Raw genomic sequence first — 21,778 nt, forward strand, 5'->3', positions numbered from 1 at the left:
GTGTTATGATGAATAGTGACTTTCAAAGCAGTTTTATAGTAGATGAGAAAATACTTTTTGTATGGCTAGATTTTTACTGATCCTCATTAAAAATTAAGGGTGTTAATTTGAATTGTAGTTGAGTGAATGGCATTTCTACAGGGATGATTGAACTTGACAGAAGGAAAACCCTTAGAAAATTAGAAGCATTGATGATTAACATGCCCCTTATAATTATTCAGCAAATTTCTCATGTATAGTTTAGAGTCCATCACCTAATATACATTCTTCTGTTGAATACCAGAGTTTTTCTTTTAAACCACAGTTCAACGTGATTTTTCTAAAGCATCTTAATTATTTTTAGTTCAGACACTCTCTCTGAAGGTAGTAAAACTTCCTTTTCCTTTCTAATTTGTCTAGACTAAGTCAGATACAATCTAGATAAATCACCCCTTGGATTCTGTATTTCAATATCAAGTATTCATTTATTTGCCTAATTGCTTGTCTATATAGAAATCACCAGGTTCAGTCCTAAAGTTTTTTCTTTATACTATAAAAATTTTGTCAGTTTAGACGTAGGAGTAGGTCTCTAAGCTGAAACATTAGTCCTTTCAAACCATTCTCAAGGTTTCGCTGTGGCTATTTTTTGTTTCCCCAGCCCAGATAAGTTTTATTTTTATGTTTTTCATTCATATTTTTGTTTCTGTTTTTCTGGTAAATATCAAAAAAACACTCATAATCTCTTAGTTTGGATTTTGTTTTCTATATCCACATCCATACACATAATTTTCCCTCCTATTTTCATCTCTTTGACATTTTTCTTAGCATTCTGAGAGAACTTCTCAAGTTCATCCCCTACATCACTGATTCAAGCTTCTACAGTATTGATTTTGTTTCTTATTATTGTAGGTATGGATTTTTATTCTCCTAATAAAATTTAGGCTTTGTTACATTGTTTTGTATTGTGAGTTATTTTAAGTGTAGTGAAAAATATCAGGAACAACTGTATATTCATGACCCAGCTTTATAAAATCTTAATAGGTGCCACATTTTTTTCAGTGGTAGAGAAAAAACACTACAGGTACAGGGGCAGCCCCTGAGTACGTCCCAACACTATTCCCTTCCCGCTTCCTGAGAGGTGCTTGAATCTGGTATTTATGATTCCCCCCATCACTTTTAATTCTTGTACCAACATGCATATATTTATTTGCAAACTTTATGATACTGTTTAGAATGTTTTAGCATTTTTTATAAATGCTATGACATGGCAAGTATCCTTTTGCAAGTAATTTTTCTCTACAATCTTATGTTTTTGACTTTCATGCAAGTTGAATCATAACATTCTAGTGGATTCAGTGTTAGTGTTGTATAACATTCTACTATATGAGTATACCGTAGTTGGACATTTAAGTTGCTTCAAATTTTTTTCATTACAAACCATATTACAATGAACAGTCTTATGTGTGTTTCCTTGTGCATGTCTACAAGAGCCTTCTTCAGCATGTGCTTTGAAGTGCAACTGTTATATTGTAGTACATGCATATCTTCAGCTCTACTACCTATTATAAAATTCTTCCTCAGTTTCACTGCTATCTTCACTCCTGCTGACAGTATATTTGAAGTTCTTACTCCACATCCTTGTCAACACTTGGTATTATCAGACTTTTAAATACCAATCTGATGAATGTAAAATGATATATCATTATTATTTTGAATTGTACTTCTCCATTTCTAATGATGTTAAGCATAACTTTATAATCTTATTAGTCATCCTATGAATGGACTGTTTATATGCTTTGTCCATTTTATTGGTATAAATACCCATGTATATCAATTATATATTTAGCATACAATTTTATATATGTAGTAAATATTAAATATATATTTAAATACTAATCCTCAGCCAATCATATGTTGCAGGTATCTCCTATAAGTCTGTGACTTATCTTTCATTCCAGTTATGGTATTCACTAGGAAGAAGTATTTTAATTTAATGTAGTTAAACATCTTAAGTTTTTTCTTTTTGATTTATGCTTTCTGGCTAAAAACAACTTCCTTTTCCCAAGATCATTAGGCAGTATCTTATATTTTATTCTAAAAGTTTACAAATTTTGCTTTGCATATTTAGGGTGTTAATCTACCTTGAATTCACTTTTATATGGAGAACCTACTTTAATAATTTTTTTCCCCATATAGATAACCAGTTTCCCCAGCACCAAGAATTAAATCATTCAGTCTTTCCCCTATTAATTCGTAATGACATCTTTCTGGTTTATCAGGTCTTCATACATTTCTGGATCTGTTTCTGAGTTCTATACTCTGTCAGTTTCTTTATCCCTACTTTAATACCACGGTGTTTTAATTTCTTTTTTCTTTTCTTTTTTTTTTTTTTTTTTTTTTTTTGTGTATGTGTGAGATGGAGTCTCACTCTGTCACCCAGGCTGGAGTACAGTGGTCTGATCTCGGCTCATTGCAACCTCAAACCTCCTGGGTTCAAGTGATTCTCCTGCCTCAGCCTCCCGAGTATCTGGGATTACAGGCGCCTACCACTATGTCTGGCTGATTTTTATATTTTTCGTAGAGATGGGGTTTCACCATGTTGGCCAGGCTGGTCTCGAATTCCTGACTTCAGGTGATCCGCCCACCTCAGCCTCCCGAAGTGCTAGGATTACAGGCATGAGCCACCGTGCCCAGCCTTATACAGTGTTTTAAATTTCTACCACTTCATGAAGTCATGATATCTGGTAGATGATTTCAGTCCTCATTGTCCTTCATAATGCCTTTTCTTTTTTTTTGCAGACACAGTTTTACTCTGCCACCCAGGCTGGACTGCAGTGGCGCAATCTTGGCTCACTGCAACCTCTACCTCCCAGGTTCAAGTCATTCTTGTCCCTCAGCCTCCCAAGTAGCTGGGATTACAGGCGCCCACCACCACACTAAGCTAATTTTTTTTTTCTTTTATAACTTTTATTTTAGTTTCAGAGGTACATGTGAAGGTTTGTTACATAGATAAACCCATGTCATGGGAATTTGTTGTACAGATTATTCAATCACCCAGGCGTGAAGTCCAGTATCCAATAGTTATATTTTCTGCTCCTCTCCCTCTTCCCACCCTCCATCCTCAAGTAGACCCCAGTGTCTATTGTTTTTCTTTTTTGTATTCATAAGTTCTCATCATTTAGCTTCCACTTATAAGTGAGAACATGTAGTATTTGGTTTTCTGCTTCTATATTAGTTTACTAGGGATAATGGCCTCCAGCTCCATCCACATTTCTGCAAAAGACATGATCTTATTCTTTCTTAGGACTGCATAGTATTCCATGATGTATATGTACCAGATTTTCTTTATCCAATCTGTCATTGATGGGCATTCGGGTTGATTACATATCTTTGCTATTGTGAACAGTGCTGCAATGAACATCCACATGTATGTGTCTTTATGGTAGAATGATTTATATTCCTCCGGGTCTATACCCACTAATGGGATTGCTGGGTTGAATGGTAGTTCTACTTTTGGCTCTTTGAGGAATCGCCATATGGATTTCCACAATGGTTGAACTAATTTACACTCCCACCAACAGTGTATGTGTTCCCTTTTCTCCACAACCTCACCGGCATCTGTTCTTTTTTTTTTTCTGGGTTCTCACTGGGATTTAATATCATGGTTTAGTGTTCATCATGCTCATTTTTTTAAAAATTATAACTTTAAGTTCTAGGGTACATGTGCACAACGTGCAGGTTTGTTACATATGTATACATGTGCCTTGTTGGTGTGCTGCACCCATTAACTCATCATTTACATTAGGTATATCTCTTAATGCTATCCCTCCCCGCTCCCCCTACCCCATGACAGGCCCCAGTGTGTGATGTTCCCCATCCTGTGTCCAAGTGTTCTCATTGTTCAATTCCCGGCTAATTTTTGTATTTTAGTAGAGACCGTGTTGGCCAGGCTGGTCTCAAACTCCTGACCTCAAGTGATCTGCCCACCTCAGCCTCCCAAAGTGCTGGGATTACAAGCATGAGCCACCGGGCCTGGCCCACAATGCCTTTTCTTTTCTTGATTCTTTGCTTTTCAATAGAAATTTTAGAATCAGTTTTTCAATTCCATGAAAAATTCCATTGGGATTTTAAAAATTGAAAACATATTGAGTTTTAAAAATGAAAATTATATTGTATTTATAAACTAATTTTGGAAGAACTGCCATCTTTATGATATAGAATCATTGATTTAATAACCATATTATATCTCATCTAGATTAGTGTACCTTAGTAATTTTCTCCATTATGGAGAAAATTCTGAAACTTAAACAGTCTAAAATTCATCAAATCTATTACCCACCTTTCAAACAATAATAACACAATAATGATGAGACAGGTTAGTTCCTTCCACTCCCTTCGTGGTCCGGAACTGGGGTAGTTCGTTTCACTCAGCCCATCACTGGCCACTCCTCATGGGAGGAAGAGTGCAGGAACCAGAAGTTCTTTATAGCTTTTGTTAGATTTATTCCCAAGTCTCTTACATTCAGAAGTCTGTTTAAGCTTTTTTGATCAAGATTTTTAATATTGTTCAAATCTTATCTATCCTTATGCATTTTTTGTTAGCTTGATCTATCAATTACTAAGAGGATACATTAACAGTTTCTCACTCTATCTCCTTACACCTCTCTCAGTTTTTTTCTTGATATGTATGTGAGGCTGTGAGATTAGGTGCATATGAGTTTAGTATCATGTTGTATTCCTGGTGATTCTTTTAATCATTATTTAATAACCATCTTATCAGTAATGATACTTTTTTTTCCCCCTTAACATTTACATTGTCCAGTAATTATATAGGTACTAGCTTTCTCTTATCTATTGCCTGGCATATATATTACATTCTTTTACTTTTGATGTTTCTGTAGGTTGTGTTTTAGATACGTTCTGGAAATAGCATGTAGCTCAAATGTATTAAATCCAATATGACAAGCACTGTTTTTTTGGTTTTTTGTTTGTTTGTTTTTTTGAGACGGAGTCTCGCTCTGTCGCCCAGGCTGGAGCGCAGTGGCGCGATCTCGGCTCACTGCAAGCTCCGCCTCCCAGGTTCACGCCGTTCTTCTTCCTCAGCCTCTGGAGTAGCCGGGACTACAGGTGCCCGCCACCACGCCCGGCTAATTTTTTGGTTTTTTTTTTTTTTTTTAGTAGAGATGGGTTTTCACCGTGTTAGCCAGGATGGTCTCAAAGCACTGTTTTTTAAATGACAAGTTTATTGCGTTTATGGTTATAATGGCTGACATGTATTATTTATTTCTAGAGTCTTATTTTGTGCTATTATATTTACTCTGCTTTTTCCATTTTTTATTGGAGAAGGATTTTTGTTTCTGCTGTTTTCCTATTTTATTTTTTATTTTTATTATTATTATTATTATTTTTTGAGATGGAGTCCAGTTACAGTCATAGCTCACTGCTGCCTTGACCTCCCAGGCTCAAGTGCTCCTCCTACCTCAGCCTCCCAAGTAGCTAGGACTACAGGTACGTGCCACCATGTCTGGCTAATTTCTTTTAATGTTGTTTTGTAGAGATGGGATCTTACTATGTTGTCCAGTTTGATCTTGAACTCCTGGTCTCAAGTGATCCTTCTGCCTCGGCCTCCCAAAGTGTTAGGGTTACAGGCATGAGCCACCACACCCAGCCCGTTTCCATTTTCTATACGATTGACTGTATTTCTTAGTCCTTTCTTCCTCTGTATTAGGATGAAATATACATTATTTTATTTACCATCCATACATTGTTAACTCTCACACTTAAACAGTCTAAAGTTCATCACAATCTATTACCCTCCTCTCAAACAATAATGAAACAGTAATGATGAGACAGATCAGTTCCCTTGACCCCCTTTGTGGGCTGGAACTGGAGTGGCTGGTTTCACTCAGCCCACCGCCGGCCAGTCCTCGCGGGAGGAAGAGTGCGGGAACCAGAGCGAACGAATGCTGGCACTGGCTAGTCGCTCCTCTCTGGCGGAGCAGGCTCTGTGCGGGCCCCACAGCAGCCTCCAAGCATGTTACCACCAATGCTCTTTCAGCTCTGCCATCCAGGGACAGCCAATAGCCAACCAGCTTAGTAGAGGGTCAGGGTGGCAGCCCCAGCCCTCTCGGCACCCGGGTTCTTGTTCGGGGTCCAGGAAGAATCAGGTCACACAAACTGTTTGAAAGGTGATGAATACAGAAGACTTTATTGAGCAGTGGGTGGCTGTCAGCGGAAAGGGAGGCTGGAAAGGAGATGGGAAGGTGATCTTTCCCTGAAGCCCAGCCATCTCCGGCTAGGCCCATTTCTGAAGCCGCACCGTCTGAAGTTAGCCATCTATCCATTTGTAGTCTCCAGCACTCAGTTGCTTCTCTGCTCACCGTTCAGCTGCTTGTATCCTCGCTGCTCAGCCACTCGTGTTGCTCTGCCAGCTGAAGTCTTATGGGCAGAGGACAGGGGCGAAGCAAGCCAAAAAGGCAACATTTGGTTGGAAAAACGGGGTCAGCTGTTTTCACTTAGGGCTGTGGTTCCAGGCCTAAGGGTGGGGTTTAGCTAGGAGCCCAGCCCTTCTGTATCAATAGGGTCTTAGCAGTTTCAGTCCAAATCAATTCCTTCTTGTGTTACATGTTACTTTTCGGTATTTTTGTTCTACCTTGTTTAGTAACCACATTTTTTTCAACTCTAATGCTTGTTTAGATTTATTTACAGATTTACCACTTTCTGTGCCCACAACTCTTCGCATCTTACTCTTTCCTTCTTTTTCTTGAAATATACTTTTAAATAAATGTTTAAAGATCTGTTAGTGATAAACTGTCTCAGGCTTTATGATCATGTCTTTGTTTCACTGTTACTGTTGAACAACCATTTAATTGAATGTAGGGTTTATTTTATTTTATTTTGTTTTTTGAGATGGAGTTTCACTCTTGTTGCCCAGGCGGGAGTGCAATGGCACGATCTCGGCTCACTACAACCTCTGCTTCCTGGATTCAAGCGATTCTCTTGCCTCAGCCTCCTGAGTAGCTGGGATTACAGGACTGTGCCACCACGCCCAGCTGATTTTGTATATTTAGTAGAGGCGAGGTTTTCTCCATATTGGTCAGGCTGGTCTCGAACTCCCAACCTTAGGCAATCTGCCCACCTCGGCCTCCCAAAGTGCTGGGATTACAGGTGTAGGCCACCATGCCTGGTCTTTTTTTTTTTTTTTTTTTTTTAGAGACTGGGTCTCTCAGTCTGTCACCCAGGCTGGAGGGCAGTGGTACAATCATAGATCACTACAGCCTGAACTCCTGAGCTAATGGGATTCTCCTGCCTCAGCTCCCCCACCGAGTAGCTGGGACTACAGGTGTGAGCTACTGTGCCTGGCTAATTTTAAAATTTTTTTTCTGAGAGACAGGGTCTCACCATCTTGCCCAGGCTAGATGTAGGATTTTGTCTGGACAATTATTTTCTCCTAGCACTTTGCCTTTAAAGAGTGAGAAGAGAGGGTCTAAGTGTCTCTGGTTTGAACAACTTGCCCATCTGAATACCTAAAGGAGAACTGAACCATGGTTGGTACTCAAATGTGAAGCCACTTTAAGGAACAGAGAAGCTCCACAGACTCAGCTGCTCACATCTTAGCTTCAGCCCTCTTGCTGTGTGCTGTAGGCGTGTAAGTCTCCCTCCCTACTGGACTGTGAGCCACTGACAAGCTACATCTGCTCTCTTTGCCATCTCACTCTCCCTGATCTAGCTCCTGATTTCTCAGTGCAAGATGTGAATTGAGCCCTCTTTTTTAGGGAGCCAATTGGAGACCATACTACATATGTCAATTTTCGGTTAGTTACCCTGTCTCTCCAAATGATTTATCTTTTCATCTTTGCTTTCCTAGCGGATCATCCCCATAAGGACACAAACGTGTGTTCTCTACTCATAGAAAAGACTCTCCTTATGCTCACAACCCGCCACCTACCATTCCATCTCCCTGCTTTCCTTCAAGCTAGAGTTATTGTGTTTCCATTCACTGTACCCACTCTTTAAAAGCCTCCTATTCATTCTTCAACCCATCCCAACCTGCTCCCACCCCCAACTACTCATATGAAAACACCAATGATCCACATTTTTTCTGAACATAATATTGTCCCATAAACATATCACATGCCATTACATTTCTTTTTAAAAAGTGCGAATGATAAGGAATGTGATATGTACTGCCAGATTATCCCACAGAAGGAGAGAGAGAGAACCCGCCAAAGTGCAAGCTTCCTTTGAAAAGCCATATCCTCCTGATGCTATGGGCAATAGTTTTCTCCCATTAACAGTCAGTTTACAATTGCTGGCCGGGCGCGGTGGCTCACGCTTGTAATCCCAGCACTTTGGGAGGTTGAGGCGGGCGGATCACGAGGTCAGGAGATCGAGACCACGGTGAAACCCCATCTCTACTAAAAATACAAAAAATTAGCGAGGCGTGGTGGCGGGCGCCTGTAGTCCCAGCTACTCGGAGAGGCTGAGGCAGGAGAATGGCGTGAACCCGGGAGGCGGAGCTTGCAGTGAGCCGAGATTGCGCCACTGCACTCCAGCCTGGGCAACAGAGTGAGACTCCGTCTCAAAAAAAAAAAAAAAAAATTGCTACCAAACTTCCAGTGAAAATGACTGACTAGATACATAGATCATATCAGATTATAACTGCGGTCTTTCAACTAACATTTATTTTGCATTTACCATGTGCAGAGCACCCTGCAAGATTTGGCTCATATAGAAAACATTCACTCACTCACTCATCTAACAAATACATATTGAGTGCCTGCTGTGTACGTAGCACTGAATACCTAATGTCAGCCACCATTTCAGATGTTTAGAAATGTTTTCATCACCTGTCTGAATTTTACACTGCCCACCCCCACTCCAGTCCTGAAGTATTGCCACAGAATGTTGCCAGGAAATTATTATTCATTATTCTCTAAACTTACAAAGGCTCCAAGCCTGAAATCTCTCGCACACCATGATGGAAAGATGGCCTTGGGTTTTCCTGCTGTGTTCACAGCCGCTTCCCCCATTATGCTTTGCCTGTGTATCTCCTCCATCAGCAGGTGGCAGAGAAGCAGGTGCATAACACCTTGGTCTCTGGCCATCTGCTTAACTTTCCACGGCCCCATTATCTTTAGAAAGGGAGACTCCGAGAGAGAAAGACACAGTGGCATGTGTTTGGTTGACTGGCTTATGTACTTCAAAAGGCAACGCCTACAGGGGTTACGCACTATTTGCGCTTCTGCTGTGTGGACGTGCATAAAGATAAAGGCATCTGAGAAGCTTTGAGGTGAGGGCTCTGGAAGTCACTGGGTACCTGAGGTGCCATTCTTAGGCTGTGGTCAAATAAGAGTTTCATGAAATGTGCGGAGCATAAAAGAACAACATATCTGCCTATGGCCGGTACTTAGAGTTACTTTCCCCCACCAGTCCCAACCCTACCATCATAAAAACAAAATGCTGCATTCATTAGATTCATTCAGATTTGAAGGGACTGGTTCCAGCAGATTATTTGGGGGAAAGGGAGGAGCAAGGGAAGCCATCCACATCTTTGCAGCCCCTGAGTTCTTGTGCTGGCTGGTGTTGAGCAGGCCTTCTTCATGCAGAACCCAGCTACTAGGTAAGTCACCCAGTAGCTCTTGTGATTCATTCACACAGCATGTACTCAGTTACAATATTTTTTTAATTAAAATTTTTATCTTTATAGAGATGAAGTGTTGCTATGTTGTCCAGGCTGGTCTTGAACTCCGGGGCTCAAGCAATCTTCCCACCTCAACTTTCCAAAGTGCTGGGATCACGGGTGTAAGCTACCACATCCAGCATCAGATTCAATATTTTCTAAGATAGGGTCTAACTGAGCTGTTTGATCACCATGTTTCAATTAGGAATGCATTAGCTGCTGCAGCTCCAGCTATCACAAGCACCTTCACTGCCTAAGCAAATGTAGAAAGCTGGGAGGTTCCAACAGGCGTCCACGTGCATCTTAGTGACCCAAACTGTCATACGACTCTCCCTACCCCCACCCCGTGAGCAAAGGGGACTTAAAAATCCAGTATTTCGCTTCTGTAATATCTACAGCAGAAGCAGGTGAGAGAGGAGGGAGCTGAGGTTGGAATATCTACCTTACCTTCCAACGTAAGCACAGATTGTCACACCAAGGACCCTCAGAGATGGCTGCTCTGAATGTGGTCATTATCAGATCAGGCATAGATCCTGGTTCAGTCATTTTTTTGGCCAGGGTAGCAGGACTGACTTTACTTAAAGCATATAGCCCAAGCCAAAGTGACTGAATGCGGAAGAGCCACTGGGATCGTCAGCTCCAGAGGGGCTCTGGGTGTGGATTGCTTTCCAGGAACATTCTGCAGAATGACATCCTTAAGATCCTGGAAAGGTGTGGCTCCCCTTGGGCCTGAACTTTTGCTGTTAAGAACCTAGATGAATGCTGCTGTCATATATTTTTATTACGCCTAAACTACTCCAAAAGTTCACTGTTTCTATTTTCTGTACATTCTGTAAGTTTCTAAAATGTGTCAGGACTGAGTGAGGTTTGGGTGGGACAACAGAAACCAAAATAGATAGTGTTGATTTCCTCAAGGATTTTACAGTCTGGTGGGAGAATTACATTTATGAAATCATCACATAAATAAGCATAAAATTACAAACTCATAATGCCACTAAAGAGGAGAGCTATGAGAACATACCTGACCTTATCTGGGATACAAGGAAGACATCCCTAAGAAAGTGATTTTGAACAGAAATATGAAAGAATTAAAAAGGTAAAGGGATGGGCAGTGAGGGATAAGATTTCTAAGCATAGAGAACAGCATCTGCAAAGGCCTTGAGTCAGAGGAAAGGATGGTTCATCCAAAACATTGAAAGAAGAGCCAGCGCAGCTGGAGCATGTTGAGAAGGAATACCTTGGTGAGAGATGAGGCTCAAGCTTGCAGGGCCAAGTCACATAGGGTCTTGGGAAGACTTTGAAGGGACTCAAGCCACAGGTCTGACCTGTCATTATTCCATCTAACCAACCAATTCTCGAACATTTGCACTGAAAGAGATGACCCAGTTTCTGTCTGTGGCTTACAGCCTCATGGAAAACCATTCTTATTCTGGTGGGTATTAGGGTTTTGAAGAGGCACAATTAATAGCACTTTTTTTTGCCCACTTTTGAAATCAGTTGAAAAATAAAACAACACATCAGCAGAGGAAGATGATAAGGATGAAGATGAAGCAGATGAATCAAATGCCATTCTTATTTCTAAAAAGGCTGGGTCAGAAGACGTAGCTCACTCTAAGAGCCAAAGTGAGCTTGCAAACTCCCTTCTGTCCAGTCCAGACTATGGGAGAGCCCACTTGAGGGAAAGTTTGGGTTTGCACAGGAGTCAGACCTACCAGGCTATTGTTTTCCACTGTGCTAGGTGGAGAGGGCAGGTAGGAAGAACTGAATTAATTAGTTCCAAATCGAATTCCTCCTCCCTCCCCAGGGTCCTTTTTTATTTTTGTTTTAGTTTTTTTTTTTTTGAGATGGGGTCTCACTCTGTCACCCAGGCTAGAGTGCAGAGGCACTATCCCAGCTCACTGCAACCTCCGCCCCCAGGCTCAAGCCATCCTCCCATCTCAGCCTCCTGAGTAGGTGGGATGACAGACACATGCCACTATGCCTGGCTAATTTTTGTATTTTTGTTAGATACAGGTTTTTGCCCTGTTGCGCAGGCTGGTCTCAAACTCCTGAGCTCAAGCAATCCACCCATTTTGGCCTCCCAAAGTGCTAGGGTTACAGGTGTGAGCCACTGCACCTGGCCCCCAAGGTCCTTTGATAGATTAGCTTCCCTCCTTCAGAAATGTGGACCTACTGCTTCCATTTAGCAGCCACGTCACTGTCCCCATCTCTGTAGGCAGGGAAAGTGGTTGGATAAGAATCCAGCAGTACTTAGGGAGACTCTATTATCATGATTGGAACTTCAAGAGTAGGGAATACGTGTTCCTCCCTTGTTGTTGCTAAAAGACATTAAGAGAAGGGACTCAAAATACAACCTGGTCCTTTTGAGTGAAGATGGATTCCTATAAATGACAATGGATCACCTCCTACAGGAGAACACAGTGCTACAATCCCCAAAGCATGTGACTTCCATGCTGAACTAACTTCTGTTTGCTTTTTCATCCACATAAGTAAAATTCTCCAGTTGTTTCTTTTTCAAACCTTGCTTGATGTGACAGATGCCTGCAATATGTCTAAATTAAAAGGGTGGCTTTTAGGATCACAGAATGTTAGTGCTGGAAAGGATTTCAAGGTCATCAAGTCTAATCCTACTCCTTATTTTACTGGAAAACACAAGACCCAGAGAGATGAAGTGGCCTGCTCAAGGTCACCCAAGCCATTTATGTCCTTCTCCCAATTATTTGGATTCTATGACTAGCGATATTTCCAACTACATCATGTTGATATAGCTGAGAAACTCATTATTTATAGAAAACCTGTGATGCCTTTATTAAAACAAAGCACAGGTTTTTTTATAAAATAAAAGTCACCCTTTTATCTATTAACAAAAATTTGTGTTTTGTTTATTAACTTTTTTTTACAATGGAATAACCCCTGAACTAGTGGTTTGATTATTCTGGTTCTAATAAATGTCTCCTTTTTAATGTTCTCTTTTCCTAATTAACAAAGTGCCAAGTAGAAAGAGATAAGTTATGCACTTTAATTACAATAACCCCAGGCTACAGGGAGAATTCTTATCACTGGCTTGGACCGTACATTCTGTGCTTACTTAGAAATAACATTGGTAAAAACTTCCTGTAAGCTCTGGATTGGGGATCTGAGGTGGCGGGGCAGTCAGGAAACAGAAGTAGTGAGGCTTTAGTTCCAGGTTTCTTCCATCATGCTGTGCCTGGTTCTCTCTGTGCTCATTTCCTTCTTATTAAAAATGGGAAATGACTATTATCCTGGATTATTGTGAGAGAGGGAGTTTGGGATGCTGCAAAGAGTACTGGGTTGCAGTAGCAGGAGCCCAGAATTCTAGATCAGCTTTGCCACTAATGAGCTGCTTCTCTGGGTGAGTCTCATGGATTCTTTGAGCCTTAGTTGACTCCTCTGTAAAATGGGCTTGTTGTGTTAGCTGATCCCTGTGGTCTTTCTACGAAAGTTAAAATTACTTTGACTCTAAATCCTTGTGATTCCATATTCCTTTTCCCTTTCTTCTTCCATACCCTATGTTTCCCCAAACTGAGTGAACTCAGGTTTCAAAGAAATAGGTTACAAAAAGTGTCAAAATGGAAACAATTTTTACAAAGACCAAAGAACATTATCCATTGAAAAATATGCCCCTTATTTTACTTGTCGAAATGAGCAGAGAATCCAGGATTATTTCCATTCTCATTATGGTATCATTTCGTAGTAGCAGCAATTTGCTTGTGGTCCTTTTCTCTGAGGAGTCCCCTTCGAGAAACAGAATTTCCTAGAGCAGATGGAGGGGCAGTAAGAGATCTCAGCCACCTACACTCTAACCCTTGGCTTCTCTAGGTTCCAGGTTCTTCTGACTGAACTATCTTTAGATACTTGATGCCAAAAAAAATTGCGCAATAGAATCTTATGGACATTGAACTAGAGTCGTATTATCTGCTTCTAGAGTTAGAGCTTCCTCTAATGAGATGCATGATCTTGATTTTAAGTCAACTCTCTTCTGTGGCCTCGGTTTCCATGCTTGTGAAATGAGAAGATTGGGCTGGATGGTGGCTAAGATCTCTTTCCATTCTTGCTTCTAGCTTCATTTGGGGAAAAGGACAGGATTGGTGGCAGTTTTGGGGGTCTTTGGATTGGGAGGCAGAGTCCCACCATGTTGAGCAAGGGCAGGACATAGTTCAGCACTAGGGGAGTGTCTCCTCTCACTCCTCTCAAGGGTGTTGACCTTTGTTGAGTACATGAAGTGTTAGTGACATGGAGGAAGGAAAAATATATCAAGAAATCTAAAATATGGTTTCTGCTCTCAAAGGATTTATAGTCGAGTTGGTAAACACAAGGGCAAGAGTCTAAGGCCAGGAGCCCAGAAGATGTACACACCATCTTACACATGTGTTGAGTTGATCAAGCATTGGGCATTTATGCTGATTGGAGGCATACATCCATAGCTGGGTAGCCCCACCCAGGAGAAGATGAAGGAATGTCCTACAGGTCTTGGTGGCTTCTTACTTTGTGGAGTCACCATTTTCCCTAGAAGAGTCTGTTTTCTTTTTAAAATGTCGCTTGATTTTGGTCTTTTGATGGCACACATTCAGCTTTGTCTCCATAGAATGCATGCCCCCTGGGAGAATAGGTAGGTTGTGTGTAAGGAGATAGGAGTGGGAAAAAGATGACAATGGGAAAAAGCATTAACCAAAATCCTAGGGTAAGAAAATACAAGATGCATTCAGGAGACAACTGTCAGACCAGTTTGGCTATTATATAGCTTTTAAAGAGTATTTTTTAAAAAACAGCAAAAACCTGAAAACATAATTAGGACTGAGATTAAGTAGAATGATGTGGTCAAAAGAAAGACCAAGGATAAAATCTAGCCCTGCCATTTCCCATCTGCCTGCCTTCAAACAAGTTATTTAATCTCTCTGTGTCTATATCTCCACTTGGTAAAATGGAAGTAATAATACCAATTTTATAGTATTTTGTGAGGATTAACTTAAGCAATGTATGAAAAGCTCCTGGCACACTAAGAATGATCAACATATGGTAATTTTGTCAAATTCTAGGATCTTTCTACCTCCACAGTGGCTTCTTCTGCAATAGGCGATTAGGAGAGCAGTCACTGGACAGACCTTGGATTTGAGTTCAGCTCAGCCAGTTATAAAGTCTTTGATTTTAGGCAAATTACTTAACTACTCTTAACTTCAGTTTTCTTATGTACAAAATGGGATTAGTCATACTTACCTTGCAAGATTATTGAAAAGTTTAGAAATATATCATGTTGAGCACCCAATAGTACCTGATAAGAAGAGGAGAGGGAGTAGAATTCAATAAATCATGGTGATGGGGGAAGAAGGAGGAAAAAAGGAGCTGTTTTAATTGAGAACCTTGAATTCTTGATGAAGAAGCTTAGAATTTATGTTGTAGGCGGTGGAGATCACTGAAGGTGATTTTTCAGATAGGAAACCATAGGATAAAGATGAAGAGAATCTTAACCTTGTTAAGAATGTGTCAATAAGGTGCACAGGGCAAGGAAGAACAGCCTGGAGGGAGAGAAACCAACCTACTGAAGACAAAAGCCAGCTTGCTTTGTATGTGCTATATAATTCTTTTACTCCCAAATGGATTTCTTCTTCTGGAATCTAAGAATTCTGAATATATGAGAGAGGCAGAGCTAGAAATGGAGAGCGAGGGAAAGGACAGAGGGGAGAAAGAGAAAGAGAGAGAGGGGCCGAGAGAGATACAGTAGTTCCCTCTCCGCGGGGGATGTGTTCCAAGATCCCCAGGGGATACCTGAAACTGCAGATAATACTGAACACTATATATGCAGCAGAACTAGCATAAATTTCATTTTCCTTCTTCACAGTTTCACAAATAGAAGATCCATTCTTGCCATAGATCTTAGCAACCTCAGCATATGATTTTTTTTCTTTCCTTAATTCAGTTGAGAACTTTCACCTTTTAATTTAAAAGATGCACTTCATGGCTTCTCTTTGGCATATCTGAATCCCAGAATCACTGCTCTTGCACTGTGGGGCCATTATGAAGTCAGATAATGGTTACTGGAACATAAGCACTTCGATACCATGACAATGAATCTGACAACTGAGACGGCTGCTGACCATGGGGCAGGGAGCATATGGAGCATGGATAAGCCAGACAGAGGGATAATTCATATCCCAGGCAGGACGGAGCAGGGCAGCATGCTATTTCATCATGCTACTCGGAACTTATGAGTTGTTTATTTCTGGAATTTCCCATTTAATATTTTTGGACTGCAGTTGATCGAGGGTAAATGAAATTGCAGAAAGCAAAAATACAGATAAGGGGGACTGCTTGCTGTACAAAGATAGAGACAAGAGGAGGGAGCTGTCCTCAAGGGCTTTTTGTGTGAAGACATCTGGCACACAGATACGCTGCATGCAGGTGGCTTGAGAGAACATGCATCCAGGTATAAATCTGGCATCGACAGGCTGAATTTTCAGTTGACAGGTGGACTACTTTAAATAAAACTGGGGAATTGTGTGGAAGGGGTGAAAACACCGCCTCCCCTTTGTTATTCCACCTCCACCAAGATGTGCCCGAACCCCTGAGAACAGCTCACTCCATCCTGTCTCTGGGTCATCTGCGTCATCTGCTGACCACACTTCTCTCTTCTGGTCTGGGAGGAGATTGATTTCTGATCAACAGCACGCCCCCTGACAAAAATGACTTTCTGCCATTTCCTTCCACTCCATTTTCAATCTGATTGCTATTTTGTTTGGAGGAGTGCTATGGTCAGAATGTTTATGTCTCCCTCAAATTCATATGTTGAAATCCTAACCCCCAAGGTGGGGCCTTTGGGAGGTGCTTAGATCATAAGGGTGGAGTCCTTGTGAATGGGATCAGTGCCCTTGTTAAAGAGGCCCAAAGGGGCTCATTTGCCCTTTCCACCATGTGAAGATGCAGTGAGAAGGCACCATCTGTGCCCTCATCAGATACTGCCAGCCCTTTGATCTGGGACTTCACAGCCTGCAGAACTGTGAAAAATAAATGTTTGTGGTTTACAAGCCATCAGTTTATGGTACTTTTGTTACAGCAGCCCGGACAGACAAGGTAGGAGGGTGACATTGTCTTTGTGAGAATGGTGCGTGACTTAGCTTATTCTGAATGCAAAATGTCTTTAAGTTTAGTTTATGTTTTTTATGCTTTTTATGTTATTTTTCCTTTTTCTTTTTCACTAGGCATCCAAACACTGGATGTCTAATAACTAATGAGCATCAGCATCCTACCAAAGTCAGTTTCTGTTGCCAAAGTTGTTACTGCCCTAAAGGCTGGTGCCTGGCTTGTTCAGTTGGGAGAGGGCAGCAAGTTAGTACCTGTGCTGGCCAAAATCCACTGTGAGGACATGCAGGTGCCCTGGAGCCGCTCTTTAAAAGGCTGCCACCTCCTGGTGGAGTGTTTCCTGTGCGCAGCCTAAATCAGAGTGCTGTGGATCAGTGGATTCTGTCGATGACAGTTGAATAAAAATGCCAACTGAATGTCTCCCAAAAGACAAAGCTGTGTATTGATATCTGAGAGCTTTTCTCACCCACCTTTCAGTTCTGAAAGATTTCGTTGTCCTGCTAAGATGGATGAAATGGTTGACCCCCAAGATACATTACAGGTCCCCCTTTTTTTTAGTTGTGGGAGTGTTTACTATAATCTCCCTTTCTTGTTTTAAAGACTTTTAGTGAAATACTTTGTACATCAAAGGTATATATGTATATATATAACATATAAAAAATACGAATATTTACAGGTACCCAGCACTTACCTTAAGAAATAGAATATGATGGAATACTCTCAAAGGCCCCTGTGAATCACACCTCATTCACATCCCTTTTCTATCTTCCCTTGGTTATTTATTTATGTGATTGTCCTGCTTTTTTAAAGAGTTTAAATTACATATATATGTATCCCTAAGTAATATATTGTTTTGTTTGCTGTTGTCTTTTATATTAATGTCATCAAACCAGATGCATTCTTTTCCAACTTGCATTTTTTTTGTATGAAATCATGTGAGATTAAGCCATGTTGATATATTAAATGATGATTCATTCCTTTCCCCTACTATATGGTACTCCATTCTATAGATATCCTATAAATAATTTAGTCATTCTTCGTTGATGGACATTTGGGTTGTTGTTTGTTCTTATAAATAGCATATTTGGAGTATTTTTTACTATTACAAATTCTGATGCTATGAACCTGTTTTGAACATGCCTTTTGGTACACATGTACAGGAGTTTCTCTAGCTTTTGTAAGTTGGGGTGGGATTGCTAGGTATGAACAAACATCTACTTTATGAAATATTTCCAAATATTTCACAAAGTGACTGGACCAGTTTACACAAGTACCGTATGAGTCCTCATTGATCTCATCCTTAGTAATATTTTTATTACCTGATTGACATTTTTGCCAGTCTTGTCAGTATAAAATGGAAGCTCTTTCTGGTTTCAGTTGGCAATTCCTTAGTAACTTACGAGAGGAAACTTTTTAAATATCTTTTGGTCATTAACACTTCCTTTTCTGTGTTGAATTCGTTGTTATATTTCCAATACACTGCGTTCCATTTGGTACAGCTCTGCCTGCGGCTGAGTTAGGCTAGACGATAGTGCAAAGGCCTGTGCTGATGAAATGTATGCTGCTTTTCATTGTGAAGGCCCTGAGGAGGCGGGAAGTGGCCGCTATGGACCCCATTATATCACCGACATGGGAGCCGGTGAGGATGATGAAGGATTTGAAGACGACTTAGATTTGGATATTTCCTTTGAGGAGGTAACAATAATCTCTGCTCTTAAAACCCAGGGTGTTTCTGTTTCCTTGCTGAACAAGGCAATTTAGCCAATGGACCATAAACATTTTACTTAAAACTTAAATGGGCCCATTTGCTTTCAACACTGATTTGTTTCCTCTGAGGATCAGTCTCCAGGTGCTGATAAATCAGTAGTAGGGAAGTACTAGCCATGCTGATGTTCCGTAGGCAGACTTCACAATCCAGCAAAAGCATATTTCGATTTCCCACCAAGGGAAATTTCAGAAAATCAGGTATTATAAGGAAATGAACAATTCCTTGACAAAGTCATGCATCTTCATCATATTGTAATAAGAATAAATCATGTAATATCAGTTTTACTGCTGATTTTCTGAGTAATACAGGGAAAAGCACTGAAAGTCCCTGAGCATCAAGCTCTTTGTCCATAAATTAGAGTCAGTGCTGTCTTCCCCATCTCCATCCTAGGGTTTTTGGAAGTGACCATGCTTTCAAGTACTAGGCAACAACTATAAATAAAACAGTCCAATTGCCATGCTCTGTGTTCATCCTGAACCCCTTTCCTTCTCTGGCTTTAGGTTAAACCACTTCCTGCTACCAAAGGAGGGAATAAGAAGTTTTTGGTGGAAAGCAAGAAGATGTCTATGTCTAACCCAAAGACCATTTCCAGGCTCATCCTCCCTACCTCAGCATCTCTCCCTGTGACCACCGTGGCTCCGCAGCCCATTCCCGTAGAGAGGAAGGGGAAGAACGGTGTGGCCATAATGTCGAGGCTCTTTGACATGCCTTGTGATGAAACTCTCTGCTCTGCTGACAGCTTCTGTGTCAATGACTACACCTGGGGGGGCTCGCGATGCCAGTGCACCCTGGGCAAAGGTGGTGAGAGCTGCTCAGAAGGTAGGCCCTTGGGGAAGAGGAAGAATGTGGTGATGAATTGGCACCATTGAGAGCCAGAGGGCAGTTTTGTGGTCCAAACATAGTTCCTTCTAGTCCCTTCTCCAAGATAAGTTTCTTCTTCCACATATTGGTCATTAAATTAACTATACAAGGCAAATTGTGAGGCAACTTTCATTGCTTCTAAGTAGACAGCAGCCCTATTTCTATGTGTGCCAAATGTGTAGTCCCTTTGAAGCAATCAATAAATCATCTTGATACTATCTTAGAGAGTTAGGTTTTACTATAATCACATCTCTACCAAAATATGCAGTTAAAACTTATGCATGAGGGTTAAGAAGGATAACAACTGGGCCAACTTATATTGCATAAAGGCCTGTTGAGCTGAGGGCAAGTGACAATGGCCCTAAAGCCATTGGTTTCTTCTTAGGAAAGCCAGTGCCAGTCTCCAAAAATGCAGCTTCTTCCTAAGAATTTCAGAAGCTCGAAGTCTCCAAGAATGAGAGTTGTAGGTATAAAAAGTATATAAAAGAAGACAGTGAAGTTGAACAGATTAGTGAGGGTTCTCACTTAATGATATTCAGGCAATGTTGTATATTGATTTTTGCTTTTGAAGAAGTGAGGAAATAGCATTCTTTTGTGTTGTCTTTTTTCTTCTTCAGATATTGTTATCCAGTATCCTCAGTTCTTTGGCCACTCCTATGTAACATTTGAACCTCTGAAGAATTCCTATCAGGCATTCCAAATTACTCTTGAATTTAGGGTAAGAGGGATGTGTTGTTTGATGAGTGCTTCTTGGACACTTTAACACAGCAATGTGCTACATTCAAAGGCTGGGGGAGAGGAAGGGAGGCAGCAGGGAGAGCGATCAAAGGTAAATATGACACAGAGCCTGTCTCTAAACCAGCTCATGGGACAATAGGAATGAGGAGCACATTCACAACATTCAAGTGTGACAGTGAGGAGATGGTGAGTTTGTATGTCACAGAACTATAGAGTGGCTGGCATGAAGGTTCCAAGTGAGAATGTTGGGGTCCGAGCAATGTTGTTCATAATAGTGATTTCTCCCAGGCCAGGATTGAGAAGAAACAATGCATTCCCCATTCCAAAATTGTTTAAAAAGAGAGCCCAATTCTCTGTCTTCATTGTGATAGCTGTCACTGAACAAATAGAAAACTATTCTCTATGCAACCCTTGCATCGTGAGGGCCCAGTGGAGGTTCTCTGACTTGAATCAACTGCAGATAAGAATTCAATCAGTGACCTCAGCTTAAACTCATTCTTTTGGTTATCTCCAATGACACAAAAAGGTCTGGAGGTCTGGAAAGAAGTCTCATTTGAAGTCATGGCCACAGCGTTGAGTCTTCAAGAAATGACCTGTCTTAGTCTAAGACCACCAGCACAGCTTTTGGCTGAGCTATTCTTACCATCCTGTTCTCCTGATAGAAGGAAAGGAGCAAATGTCCATGCCTCCCCAGAGGGAGGGAAATAGAAAGAATAAAGTGAAAATAGAATTGGATGTACACCAGCAACGTCCTCACTGTGACCGTGGTCTTTGTACATTTGGTTTTCCGAGGCTCTGCAGGTGTGTCCACAAAGGACAAGTAAAGAACGGGTCAAAGATGGGGTCACCTTGCTCTTGCCTCACTGCTACCCCTCAGTTTATATCACTGCCATTAGTTTATTGAAAATGAACTGGGACCAGGTATCTGGGAGTGAATTGGAGCCCCCATGCTTGACCCTTTGTAGATAGGATCCTGGAGGAGAAAACGCTCAAGTTTCACGTTTGTGAGTCTTTCCAGATGGCGCTTTAAGGAAGGGGAGGTGCTTACTGTTCATGTGGCTTTTGTTTGTATAATCACAGGCGGAGGCAGAGGATGGCTTACTGCTCTACTGTGGGGAGAACGAACACGGGAGGGGGGATTTCATGTCCCTGGCTATCATCCGACGCTCCCTGCAGTTCAGGTAATTCCTGCCAAAAGCCTCACACTCTCTTTTTGTTACATTATCCTACATTATATTTGCATTTTTATAGTATGAAAAAATATATACAGGATTGGTTCTAGTAGATGAAGGAATGGTTTGTATAAAATGAGTATGAACCAGTTTACCAAATACTGGGGTACTGGGGTACTGGGATTGCAGGATAACCTATAAAATTTGCATTTTGGAAATCTCTCATTCATTCAGCAGCACCTACAGTGTACCTGGCTCTGGAGGTGTTGTTGAGTGTACCTGGTCCTGGGGATGCTGTTGAACATACCTGACACTGCAGGTGCTGTTGAATGTACCTGGCGCTGAAGGTGCTGTTGAATGTACCTGGCTCTGGAGGTGCTGTTGAATGTACCCAGCGCTGCAGGTGCTGTTGAATGTACCTGGCTCTGGAGGTGCCGTTGAATGTACCTGGTGCTGGAGGTGCTGTTGAATGTACCTGGTGCT

At 41.2% G+C, this 21,778-nt stretch overlaps 1 protein-coding gene across 2 annotated transcripts in view; it reads left to right on the forward strand.

Moving 5' to 3' along the window:
• Positions 1 to 15,796: 15,796 nt before the first annotated feature.
• Positions 15,797 to 21,778, forward strand: part of EGFLAM (EGF like, fibronectin type III and laminin G domains) — a 60,694-nt gene continuing 54,712 nt past the window's right edge. The window contains exons 1-5 of one of the 2 annotated variants that reach the window (XM_058430126.1): positions 15,797 to 15,943; positions 18,336 to 18,451; positions 19,025 to 19,343; positions 20,003 to 20,103; positions 21,204 to 21,304. In XM_058430126.1, the coding sequence (XP_058286109.1) occupies positions 18,386 to 18,451; positions 19,025 to 19,343; positions 20,003 to 20,103; positions 21,204 to 21,304 (587 nt within the window). In that variant the 5' untranslated portion in view covers positions 15,797 to 15,943; positions 18,336 to 18,385. Of the gene's footprint in view, positions 15,944 to 16,621; positions 16,748 to 18,335; positions 18,452 to 19,024; positions 19,344 to 20,002; positions 20,104 to 21,203; positions 21,305 to 21,778 lie in introns of those variants that run through there. The other variant, XM_058430125.1, reaches the window with a different exon arrangement.

Source organism: Hylobates moloch, unplaced genomic scaffold (assembly GCF_009828535.3).
Source record: "Hylobates moloch isolate HMO894 unplaced genomic scaffold, HMol_V3 SCAFFOLD_17, whole genome shotgun sequence".
In the NCBI taxonomy this organism is placed as follows: Eukaryota; Metazoa; Chordata; class Mammalia; order Primates; family Hylobatidae; genus Hylobates; species Hylobates moloch.